The sequence below is a fragment of the Pantherophis guttatus genome, chromosome 1, assembly GCF_059756535.1.
Source record: "Pantherophis guttatus breed Tessera chromosome 1, ASM5975653v1, whole genome shotgun sequence".
Lineage (NCBI taxonomy): Eukaryota > Metazoa > Chordata > Lepidosauria > Squamata > Colubridae > Pantherophis > Pantherophis guttatus.
Genome location: NC_142063.1, coordinates 274735789 through 274748443, shown reverse-complemented (window position 1 = coordinate 274748443; position 12655 = coordinate 274735789). Strand labels below are relative to the sequence as shown.

General features: G+C 39.1%; 1 protein-coding gene across 2 annotated transcripts; it reads left to right on the top strand.

Moving 5' to 3' along the window:
• The first annotated feature begins 5361 nt into the window (after window positions 1-5361).
• PDCD2 (programmed cell death 2) lies at window positions 5362-11476 on the top strand. 2 transcript variants are annotated; one of them, XM_034428386.3, is made up of 6 exons: window positions 5362-5789; window positions 7843-8085; window positions 9195-9326; window positions 9948-10063; window positions 10812-10928; window positions 11121-11476. In XM_034428386.3, the coding sequence occupies exons 1-6, from the start codon at window positions 5495-5497 to the stop codon at window positions 11277-11279; spliced, it is 1062 nt and encodes a 353-aa protein (XP_034284277.2). In that variant the 5' UTR covers window positions 5362-5494; the 3' UTR covers window positions 11280-11476. The 2 variants fall into 2 exon arrangements, with proteins under 2 accessions (XP_034284277.2, XP_034284278.2); XM_034428387.3 differs by lacking the exon at window positions 5362-5789 and adding an exon at window positions 6347-6512.
• The last annotated feature ends 1179 nt before the right edge of the window (window positions 11477-12655 follow it).

Sequence of the window (12655 nt, the reverse complement as noted above, 5' to 3'; positions counted from 1 at the left end):
GGCATGTGTGCTACTTGCTGTTCTCGATTGTCACACACAGTTTTAAATGTGCATGGCATTTTTTCCCCCCTTTCCTTGCTGTTAGGTTTTGAAAATGGAACACAACACAATGGTAGGTCAGATCACTATCAGCTGTCCTCCCCTGTTGACTGATTTTTGCTCAGAACCATCAAGCCTCCTGTAAACTCTTAAATCCTCTTGTATAGATTTGGAGTTGGAGGTGAAGGCAGAGTTGTAACACAGGCTATGTTGTAATTGTGAGCATGCAATGCCTGCCACTACAGTGCATCTCTCATATCATGCACTTAGATGCTTAGTATCACAATCTTGGGTGCTTTTGACAAAACCAGCCTCTTTATATATTTGATATGCTTTCCAGTGTTACAGAAGATAATTTGGACAGGTCAGTATTAAACATACAGTATGTCAGTTCCTCCATATAGACCAGATCAGGAAATCAACTCCACAGTTAATCTAAAATATTTATGTTGAGAGCAGCTATGATAAAGTATCTCTCACAGAGAGAAGCAAATATTCTATCAACTCCCCATTACAGTTTCTCAAAAAAAATAAATAAATAAAATAAAATAAAAGACCTGATATTTGAAGAAGATGAGATCATGCTTTCATTCAATGTCACCGCACTCTTTATATCCATAGACCCAGAATTAATGAAATAATCCATGGCAGAACAACTATATCACACAACTGACATAACCAAATACACTAAGATTGAAATACCCAGAATCATGGACCTCATCAACCTTTGCTTTACCACCTACCTTCAATCTGACAAATAACTATACCAACAAATTTGAGGAACACCCATAAAACCACCACTCTCTGGGTTTATAGCAAAGACCATAATGCAACGCCTAGAAACTATAACCTATCATAGAATTATAGGTTCCATGCATACAACCCAAAGTATGGATGCGGTATGTCGATGACATCTTTGTCATAAAAAAGGAACAACTAGAGAAGACACATGAAGCTATCAGCATCATCTTCAAAGGACTAAAATTTATAAAGGAAGAAGAAAACAATGCACTACCCTTCCTGAATATTGTTATCAGCAGAGGCAATGATGGCAAATTAGAAACATAAGTCTATCATAAAACCAGCCACACTAAGCAAGGGCTCCACTAGAAAATAACAATTCAACCTCCCACAAGAGAAGCTGTTTAGACAAGCATAAACACTCCATCAACCCTGGACATCAAAAAAAGGAAACATCATCTATACCAACACATTCCAACAAAATAGATACACAACTTATCAAAACATTCTTGACCACTTAGCCCACTACAGCACAACTAACACAAGCTGTGAAAAGGATATCACTGCCATACATCAAAAACATCTCAGAAACAACCCACAGAGTACTACAACCACAGGACATCACCATAGCACACACATCAACTAAAGCCCCTGAGACATCTTAAGAAAACCAAAAGACCCAGTAGCTTTAGAAATAAAAACAGGAGTCATCTACAACATGCAATATAAGAGCTATTACAGCCTTTTTGTAAGATAAATTAGCAGAGCACGACCTGCTAACCACCAACTGGCAGAACACATGATGAAAATGCCTTAATTGCACAAGACATGGACAGACTTCACCATAGTTTCAAGTGGGAAACCATGAGCATCCTAGACTAAATTAGGTCCCAAAACACCAGAGACTTCCTGGATGCCTGGCACTCAACAACAGGCACATAGAAATAAACAACATCTACATGCCATTCAAAACAGAGAATCAAAAAGTTAAAAGACCACAACACCACCTTGGCAGCAGTCAACACCCAGATGAGCAGAGATTAACACCAAGACCAATACTAGACCACAATCAAGCAGTAAACAATATCCTAAGCAAGGAACTGCCAACAAAAAAATCAAACTAAACAACAGCTTAATCGAGGAACCACCAAAAACAATCCCATCAACACTGACAGGGCAGGCCACACACACACACACACACACACACACACACACACACACACACACACACACATAAACAGAGAGCAAACCCCAATCTCTTCTAGCACTGATGTTACCCAGTTGGGTAATGAGACCGCCTTCTGCCACCAATAGCCTCCCACCGGCCAGTACACTCACACAGAGTGGGCCTCCTCAGGGTGCCGTCCGCCAGACAATGTCGGCTGGCGACCCCCAGGGGGAGAGCCTTCTCTGTGGTGGCGCCCACCCTCTGGAACAACCTCCCCCCAGAGTTACGTACAATAACAGACCTCCGGATTTTTCGTCGGGCCCTGAAAACCCATTTATTTCAACTAGCTGGGCTGGCTTGAGTCAAATTTTAAACTGATTTTAAATTGGAATTGTTTTAATCACGGCCAAAAGATTTAATTATTTTAATCAGTTTTTAGATTTTGTATGTTTTGTATGTATGTCTTGTTTTTATTTTCGGCTGTTCACCGCCCTGAGTCCTATATTGGAGAAGGGCGGTATAGAAATTTAAACAAATAAATAAATAAATAAATAAATAATGAAATGACTGCAAGAAAACAAACAAGCTCAGAGATCACCGAAGACCCCACACTATAAGTTTGAGTAAACAAGACTTTTAAATATTGTAAAAAGAAAAAAGTAACACATTCCAGGTCCTTTATGAAAAAAATACTGCAAATCCAAAAAGTTCTATGCTGTTTCAGTTCCCCAGTTATCACTCCATTCCTCATCAACAATTTAAAATTGACATAGAATTACAGTGAAGCTTTCACAGAATCAGGTTTGAAATGCTAAAGACTGGGCAGGGCGCATCTGCAGGCATCAATACCTTGCTCTTCAACTGGTAAAAAGGCAAATATAAAAGAGGCCAGCCAGGCTCCTGCCTCTGAATCTTGGAAAAAAACTTTCTTTTAGCCTCACTTTATTCGAAAGGTAAATAAACATTATTTTACTTTTCATACAAAAGGAAAATAAATGGCCATCTTTACCTTCAGATGTAAGGGCAACACCTACACTCAGGAAGATATGTATGTATGTATTTCTTTTTAGCCAGGTTCTTCCTACGTAAACCAAGATTTTTGTGCAGCCCTAGTTCAGTGAAATCACAATCCATTAGTTTCTGGGCTTTTTTTCTTCAGGCAGCCAGCAAGCTCCCTGTTGCCCATTGGGAGACTAAGGAGACTAAGGGCAACAGGGTGCTTGCTGGCTGCCTGAAGAAAAAAAGCCCAGAAACTAGTGAATTGTGATTTCACTGAACTAGGGCTGCATAAAAATCTTGGTTTACGTAGGAAGAACCTGGCTAAAGAGAAATACACATAAAGGCCTACGAAAAGAAAAGAAAACATATATATAGTTTTAACTTCCTGAGTTGTGATATCCTGAGTTTTTTAATGTAATGTCCTGAGCAGATGGCTGTGATGCCACATCCCGGGCTTTGGTTTGGCTCCGAGTTTGAGGTCTTGCCATGTGTTCACAACACTAGAACTCAGGATGTTAACACACAGCCCATTATCCAGGTCGTTAAAACACAAAAGACTAATGGGCACACATCAAGGACTTCACCCACACAGGATGTTACGAAACAGCTGACTAATCTGCAAGCATTAGCTCCATCAACCAATCAAGATGTAACAACACAGGCAACAAACCCGCTCACAGCAACAAAGCTAGCACCCCACACCTCCCCACCAGTATTTATAGAGAGATGGCAGCTCCAATCACGCTTTCCTCGCATAAGCACGAAGCCGAAGACACCAGCCTGCAGGTTCCACCTACGTAAACCAAGATATTATGCAGCCCTAGTTCAGTGAAATCACAATTCACTAGTTTCTGGGCTTTTTTTCTTTCTGGTAGCCAGCAGACCAGAAACTAGTGAATTGTGATTGTGAACTAGGGCTGCATAATATGTTGGTTTACGTAGGTGGAACCTGGCTAGAGAGAAATACACATAAAACCTACGAAAAAGAAAGAAAAACAAATATTGTACCTTTACAGGGAGGTTACATGAGATGAGGGTGTGGCTAACTGATGAGGCCTTATAAGGCCGAAATAGATCTATCTTAGTCACCCAATGGGCAGCAAAGAGTCTGCTGGAAAAACCCAGAAACTAGTGAATTGTGATTTCACTGAACTAGGGCTGCATAATATCTTGGTTTACGTAGGTGGAACCTGGCTAGAGAGAAATACACATAAAACCTACGAAAAAGAAAGAAAAACATCTATCTATCTATCTATCTATCTATCTATCTATCTATCTATCTATCTATCTATCTATCATCTATCTATCTATCTATCTATCTATCTATCTATCTATCTATCTATCTGGTAATTCTTTTTATGACTCAAGCAACCTGTCTGATGAAGTGAACTGTAGTTCATGAAAGCCTACTGCATGCCTTTTACTATAGTAAAAAACTATAGTATGCTTCTCCCTGTTTTGGGGTGGGGGTACCTCTGACTACCACAGCTCTCCTATAAAACATTGTTTTAAAAAGATGGGGATATAAATAGAACTGCAAAAAAAAATTCACACTGATTAAATCACACAGTTGGTGTTAGGATGATCCTAAAGACGGCAAGGTCCTTGGTGCCCTCTGAGCTTGGTTGTTTTCTTGCAGACCTTTCATTACCCAACTTTCATCATTACTCATCACGATCCTCAAAACTGCCTCAAGTCACAGCAAGAATCCACTGCATGAACGGAGGAGCATTTGATCTCGCAGCGAGAAGACCGTCGTCCTTTCCCCTCCAAAATCTGCTTACACTACTACCCGAGTTTGGAAGAGAGCATCAAAAAGCAAAAGTCCCTGTATCGAACCGATTGCACGATTCACAAGTCCAATGTATGGGACATGCTTTTTATCCGTCAGGTTTGATTCGGAAACTGCTCTCACTACAGAGTGGAGCCTTCCTCTATGCCAGGGGTCTCCAATCTTGGCAACTTTAAGACTTGTGGACTTCAGCTCCCAGAATTCCTCAGCCAGCAAGTTGGCTGAGGAATCCTGAGAGCTGAAGTCCACAAGTCTTAAAAGTTGCCAAGATTGGAGATCCCTGCTCTATGCCAAGGGATGAGCAACTATGGCAGGGGTGGGCAACTGTGTGTGGCCCTTTTACAACCTGTGGACTTCAACTCCCAGAATTCCTGAGCCAGCTTGGCTACCTCAGGAATTCTGGGATTTGAAGTCCACGGGTCCTAAATTGCCATAGTTCAGGGGTGGGCAATTGTGGCCCTTTTACAACCTATGGACTTCAACTCCCAGAATTCCTGAGCCAGCTTGGCTATCTCAGGAATTCTGGGAATTGAAGTCCACAGGTCGTAAAATGGCCATCGTTGCCCACACTTGCTACGTGCTGAACTTGGGAACCGACTGCGAAGTGCAGCGGGACCGGGACAGAGAAGCCGCCGCCCCGCTAGAGGCGCTCGCTCCTCTCGCCCGGCTGCTGACTTCTTCCGCCGCTTCTGGGATCTGCTGCTGCTGCCGCCGCCGCCGATTGCTTAAAAAAAAAAAAAAAAGAAAAGGAAAGAATGTGCTCGCACCAGGTCGAGTTGGGCTTCGTGGAAGAAGCGGCACCTTGGCGGCTGCGCAGTGACCAATTCCCTTGCAAGGTCGGAGGCAGGCCGGCTTGGCTGGGCGAAGCCGGGTTGCCGGGGCCCTCCGAGCTGCGGTGCGGCGTGTGCGGGCAGCCGTGCGCTTTCCTCTTGCAGCTCTACGCGCCGGTGCAAGAGGGTGCCGAGGCCTTCCACAGGAGCCTCTTCCTCTTCGGCTGCCGCCAGCCTTCTTGCTACCGCTCCGCCGGCTCAGCCCCGGGCAGCCTGAGAGGTGAGGGGGTGCTGCACGTGGGTGGGGAAATCGTCCTTTGCAAGAGTCCCACCCGAGAAAGAGTCGGGGGGGGGGCGCAAACCCCGATTGGGACGACACACCTCGAGCGTTCCACGCGCAGGCGTGTGTGTATCTGTATGTATGCATGCATGTATAGTATCTGCTAAACAAATAATTCCCTCAACACTGTCAAACTAGTTACTAAATCTGCACTACTATTAATAATCTCATCGTTCCCATCACCCATTTCCTCCCACTTATGACTGTAACTTTGTTGCTTGTATCCTTACGATTTATATTGACATTGTTTCCTGATTGCTTATTTGTACCCTAAGACTATCATTAAGTGTTGTACCTTATGATTCTTGATGAACGTATCTTTTCTTTTATGTACACTGAGAGCGTAGCACCAAAGATAAATTCCTTGTGTGTCCAATCACACTTGGCCAATAAAGAATTCTATTGTATTCTACTCTACTCTACTCTACTCTACTCTACTCTACTCTACTCTACTCTACTCTACTCTACTCTACTCTACTCTACTCTACTCTACTCTACTCTACTCTACTCTACTCTACTCTACTCTACTCTACTCTACTCTATTCTATTCTATTCTATTCTTCTGCATGTTCACTTGGGAGTTACTTAAACATCTGCAGAGAGCGTGCAAGCGGGCTGCCTCCTGTAAAGGAAACGGAAGTGGAAGTGGCTTGTTAATAGCTGGTAATAAAATCAAGTCAGATACTGTGGGTTTCAAGATGCAAAAAAGACTGTTTTGGTAAGCCAGTTCTCAGAATGGTGTACAGAAGAACAGAGTTGGATGGGACCTTGGAGGTCTTCTAGTCTAACTTACATCTTCTTCAATTTTGTAGCTCAAGTAGGAGACTGTACCATTTCAGACAGATGGTGTGATTCAACCTCTTCTTAGAAATCTCCATTGATGGAGCACCCACAAGCTGGGGAGTCTCACCTTCTTGTGCTCAGAGATTAATAGTGGACCTTATATATGCAAAGCATTTCTACCACCCTTTTTCTAATAAAATATGGCTTTTTTTCTGAACTCCAGGATAGACTATTGAGTTAGGTCACTATGAGCATATTAAAGGAGGCTACTGCAGCTCTTCAGGTACAACAGTGGATTATCATGGTCTCTTTTGGGGTTAATTCATAAATATTTACTAAATCAGGTTTATAGAAACGGGTCCAATGTCTCATTGCAGAGGTGATTCCTAAACACTCTGGATCATTTATTTTTCTCCCAGACCATTTCACTTTGCCTTTCCAGAAGTGAATTGTCTGAAACAGGACACAGTTCATGTATTAAAAGTTAAGCACCCATAAAACTGTTGCCTTGTAATATAACTTCTACACTGCATATACCAATATATAAATAATATAAATAATTGTGTGAAAGTATGTCTTGGTTATATCTTGAACATCCAAAAGAGCAAAAAAGAGCAGTTGATATGTCTATGCAAAGGAGTTCTTTGAAGTGCCACCTAGCAACTTTTTCATAAAGGAACATGATCACGTGTTCTGTCAGCTGCCCAAGCTTTCTTAAGCAGTGGAGCATCCACAACCTGATTCTTTTGGATTGTTTACCAAAAATTTTGGCCAGCCCCCTCAAAGAATGCAGTTTCTTCATTCAGCTGGCTCTCCCCAGGTTATCACCAACCATGCTACAGATCTCGCCTTCTGCATGGTCTTGCCAAAAGGATGTACTAAAGATGATTCTGGCTTTGAGCAGAGGAAGATAGGAGACAGAAGTTCCAGGGCAATACAAAACAATATGTAAAAATGTAGCAAGGAAGTGAATGAAATAAATATTAGTGTGGCAAAATATTTCATTTATATGCTGCCTATTCTATTCTATATTCTTGACAATATTTTTTCTATAAGGCCTTCAAGAATTAAATAGAATGCACAAAGGTTAATCCCATGGCACCCCAGTGTATTGTTTTGGCACATTGTGGGCAGAGACTAAACTAGAATTACATAAGAGTAGTATGGCATGCTTATTTTTGTTAGATAATAATTTTTCCCCTCATTTAAGTTTTTAGGAATCAGCTTCCAAGAAAGAATGATACTTATTCTTATAATCCACCACCTGAAGAGCCACCTTTGGAAGAGTTACCTTCTGTGAATCTGCAGCTAAAATGCGGAGCTATGCTTTGCAGAGTTTGTGGTTGTTTGGGACCCAGCACATGTTCCAAATGTCATAAGGCTCATTATTGTAGCAAAGACCATCAGATCAAAGATTGGAAAGCAGGACATAAGGTATCATGTTTGCAGCCTGGTAGGTAGCTAGAAAAACTCTTGAACCGTCACCAAAATAATAATATAGAATATAATAAATATAAGAATGTTATGTTGACCAATAATGGAAAGCTGTAATAGTGTAATTGTGATTTTAAAGGTTAAAAATATTGAATAAAAATATTTTTTTAAAAAAGAATGTTATGTTGGAAGATATAGTCCCTTGATTTGTGTGCATTAGCACTCTGATTGTAAGAGTTTATTTTCTATGTTAGTAGTTCTAAAGAATTGGAAGAGGATTAATAATTTTATATGGCAATGCCCTTTTAAAGCCCTCTGTTGGTATCTTTCTTAAATAAGCACCGTGTTCTTTAAAAGATTTCTAAAGGAAAAATAATGAACAGAGTTATCTATGTGCCTAGCTAATGGCTTAGCTGGTGGTTTTATAAGTATTATTTTGTTTAATGTTATTCTTTTTTAAAAGCAAAAATGCTAGGGTTAGCATTGTCAACTCCAGTTGGCCCTGCCATGCTATAGGGCCCTATTTGCTGCTTCCCCTATTTGCTGCTTCCCCAGTGGTTGTTTATTTGGGAGCTTTAGCCAAAACAGTAGTTTGCTTTAAAACTTTTTGGAAGAATTGTCATTCTTTAAAACATCAATCCATTGTTCTTTTTAAAAGGGTTGATTTGGCTCTCTGAAGCTCACACATCATTCTAGGTGGTATGGATTGAAAGTTGTGTCAGGGAGGAGTAAACAGGACTCAGAGAACCGAGAAACAAACTATTTGGTAGAAAGGGTTGTCATTTTTGGAGACCAGATTAGCGAAGACAACTTCACAAAGATGCTATAATCAAGTCATTTTTCCCTGTTCTCATTAACTTCCCTGGGATACAAGTGAGCCAAGAAGTGAAAGCACAAAATGTAGTTGAGAGAGGGAGTGGAATAGATATGTGAAAATTCTATTTGAATTTTTTTGGTTTAAGGCTGTGTCTGTACTGTTAAAATAAAGCCATAGTATATAGTCAATATCATTATAAATGGAGAATGGGGCTTGTCTGGAAAATTCCTGCCTTTTCTCCACCCTCTGACAATTGTATAATAATAAAATTTAGGAGAAAGTAAATGAAGAATTGGCTTCTTGTTTTACAGAAGATGTAATTCCAGATCATAAATTTCTGTTCCCCGAGTATGAAATTGTAAGAGAACATGAGGAGTTGGATTCTGCTATTGTCAATGATACAGAGCAGGAAATTTTAGGCAAAAATGAGGACACAACAACAGGTAATCTAGTAAGAAATATGAATGAGTCCATGTTTCAATGCTGTTTTTTAAATGTTTATTTTAAATTGAAGTATATCTTAAAGAATGTATAGATCTGCCCTTCAGCTTCCAAATGACAGAGATTTTTTTCAAAAAAATTTTTTTTTTACTTTGCTTAAAAGTAGCCTCAGACTCTGGAATTACACTCCAATACAGTTCTGACATATAAGTATGTTGTGTCAGAAATGTGTTGGAGTGTAATTGCTAAAAACATCTGGTTCATTTTCCTCTCATTTTGACATTGAAAGTAGATACAGAACAGTAACAGAAGTTGTAAAATGGATTTAGCATTGGTTTTTAAAAAATACCACCAAATTCTCCTATTCCAGTTCAGATGAAAAGAGAAGAGTCTTGTAACATCAATTAGCAGTCTGGCTCTCCACAACACAGATCTCATTCTCTCCTTTTTTTTTTTTTTTTTTTGCAAGCTTCTAAGATGGACACAATATTTTTCGTTGTTGATAAAGTTTTTTTAAAAAATCAAATTGCATGAATACTGACGCATCCCTTAGAGACTGAGCCAAAATCATTTTTTAACAATATTTCAACAGTACAACTTAAATACTGTATTTTTTTCCCCAGATGAAGCTTCTGAATTATTAGAGGACATGTCCTTGGAGATGATGGCAAAACATGAAACTCCGGAAGATAGAATTTTTCAAATATTCAAAGAAAGAATATCTTTGGAACCAGAACAGGTGTTTTAAATGTATTTTTCATGTCCATTCATGCTTTATACTGATGTATTACTATGGGAATGGGATATGAATAATCCAGCCCAGAATTTTGTCACTTTGAATTAATTTTGTACTTTGTGCTACCAAAATATTTAGATGGAGACTACAACAAATTAAATGAAACTTAAAAGAGTTGGATGTTGGAAATTGAGCCATTAGTACCATTCTGCATGGAAATGCTAGTAAGACAAAGGCCACAACATACTAAATCAATGTAAAACATTAACAAATGTGTGCATACTATGCCTCATCCTTCAGCTATGTCTTAACCAAAAAAGGGAATCATGCAGTCTTGGACTAGTTGTCATTTCCATTTGCCAAAATTGGAATTTGAAACCCAAAAAGCCTGAGCTTCAAAATATGGCTTTTATAGTTAATAGTAGAGGCTCCATATTCACGTCATTGTTAAGCTCTGCACATAGAAGGATAGAATGCAAGATGGTGATGCACTTATTAACCCTTTACAATGGCTTATGGAAACTAGAACAGGTTTGGGGGGGAAACTACCAAGATGATAATCACTTTAGTGGAAGCATGCTTCATACAATCCTGCACCTTAAGTAATTACATGGTACATAGAAATCAGCATTTAATACAAGATACTTCTGTCAATTGAAAAAGGGAAGAAGAATTTCTTAGTTCGTATGATATATACTCCTACAAAATCAACATAATTTTATTTTCAATTCTAATTCTTCTTGAATTTCAGGTTATCAGATACTGCAGAAATGGAGAAGGGCCCATCTGGATTTCAGGGTTAAATGTTCCTCAGGACTCAGATATTCCCAACTGTCAATGTGGTAGTAAAAGAGTATTTGAATTCCAGGTATGGACGTTTGGCAGGACTGCACATAAAAGGCCATAAAGCTGCTTTTTAACACAATTTCTTTGTCTACTTTTCTCTTGGATGTTTTAAAAAATTGATAATACAATAATACACTGAGCTTTCTGGTTATAGATTAAAGTGATTTGACCGCTTAGTTTTAAAAGCTTACTTAAAGTATCTTGTCTGTTTAAGGTGATGCCGCAGCTTCTAGCTCACTTAAACGTTGACAGTCTTGGAGAAAGCATTGACTGGGGAACACTGGCTATCTACACATGTGCTGTGAATTGTGATCTCGGAAACCACTACGCTGAAGAGTTCATCTGGAAGCAGGACATTTCCAATTCTGTTTAATTTCTGCAAAGCTTAAACAGTGAGATAATTTTCTTCCGTATCATAATTTTTTCTGACCTTTTATATTCAAGCTAACAACGATCGCCATGAGACTACAGAGGTGATCATTTTACTAGAACTTTGAAGTGAAAAAAATCAAATCATGATAGACATGATGTGATACATTCACTATAATAAACAATCAAGTGAGAAATGAATTGTTGTTTCCACTATTTATTTTCCTCCACTCATTCCTGAGACCATTCCCACTGCCACCCTTGGTGAAGGATCTTAAGAGCCTGTCAGAATTTGCTGTAGGTGAATTTGCTCCTGTCCCATAACCATTACCATCAGTTGCATTTTGGGCGAGATCCTCATCACTTATTTTTCATTGTGCTCATTTTGGATGCTGCCTTAGAATGATATATATCCTGAAGTAGAATGTAAGTACCCTGTTTCCCTGAAAATAACACCAAACCGGAAAATAACCCCTAGCATGATTTTTCAGAATGCTCATAATATAAGCCCTACCCTACTCCAAAAATAAACCCCAGTTAAGATTGTCATCAGACGGAGGCATTTGGTACTGTATTTCCCCCAAAATAAGACCTAACCGGAAAATAAGCCATAATGCGTCTTTTGGAGCAAAAATTAATTTAAGACCGGGTCTTATTTTGGAGGAAACATGGTAATGGTAATATAGTCTGGTTCAAAGGACTAATTACTTTGAAATATAATTTAACAAACCAGGAAAGCTTTGGGAAAACCAGGTATAGAATGAAATTCGAAATATGGAATTCATAGTTTATTCCATTATATAACTATGGAACACTATAGTGAGATCATCCCATCCAAGAACTGATTCTTTAGTTTCTTTGATGAGAAATGGAAATAAAAGATTAGCATCTTTGAAACATACAGGTTAGTAAAAAAGCAAAGCAAGCAATTTTTTAAAATAATATTCTTCAGCATGTTGGTTGGAATATGCTGTTCATATCTGAGAAGACATCCACTCATTCAAGAGTCTAGAATTTTCACATTCATCCTGTTAGAAAAGGTTGTTTTCATTAAGAAATTGGTTGGCTTGTAGTTGACAAGTCATAAAATGAATAGTGGATATTTGTCACTGCGGTGGAAATAAACCAATGGGATGAGTCTTGAAGTGCAAATAGATAGGAAGCTTTACTTTTGAGTTCAAAGTTTCCATGATAATTTGCAATGTAATTCAATAAAAAAAAATGAAAATAAGCTGCTATGTATATTTCTGAATACAGTCTGTCCCATCCTTTCATTGGCTGTGGTCTGAAATCACTCATTTATTGAAATTATTGATCAGTTCATACTAAAAATAATGATGGAGGCAAAGTCTTGTCATTTTGGTATTGAATGGCTCAACC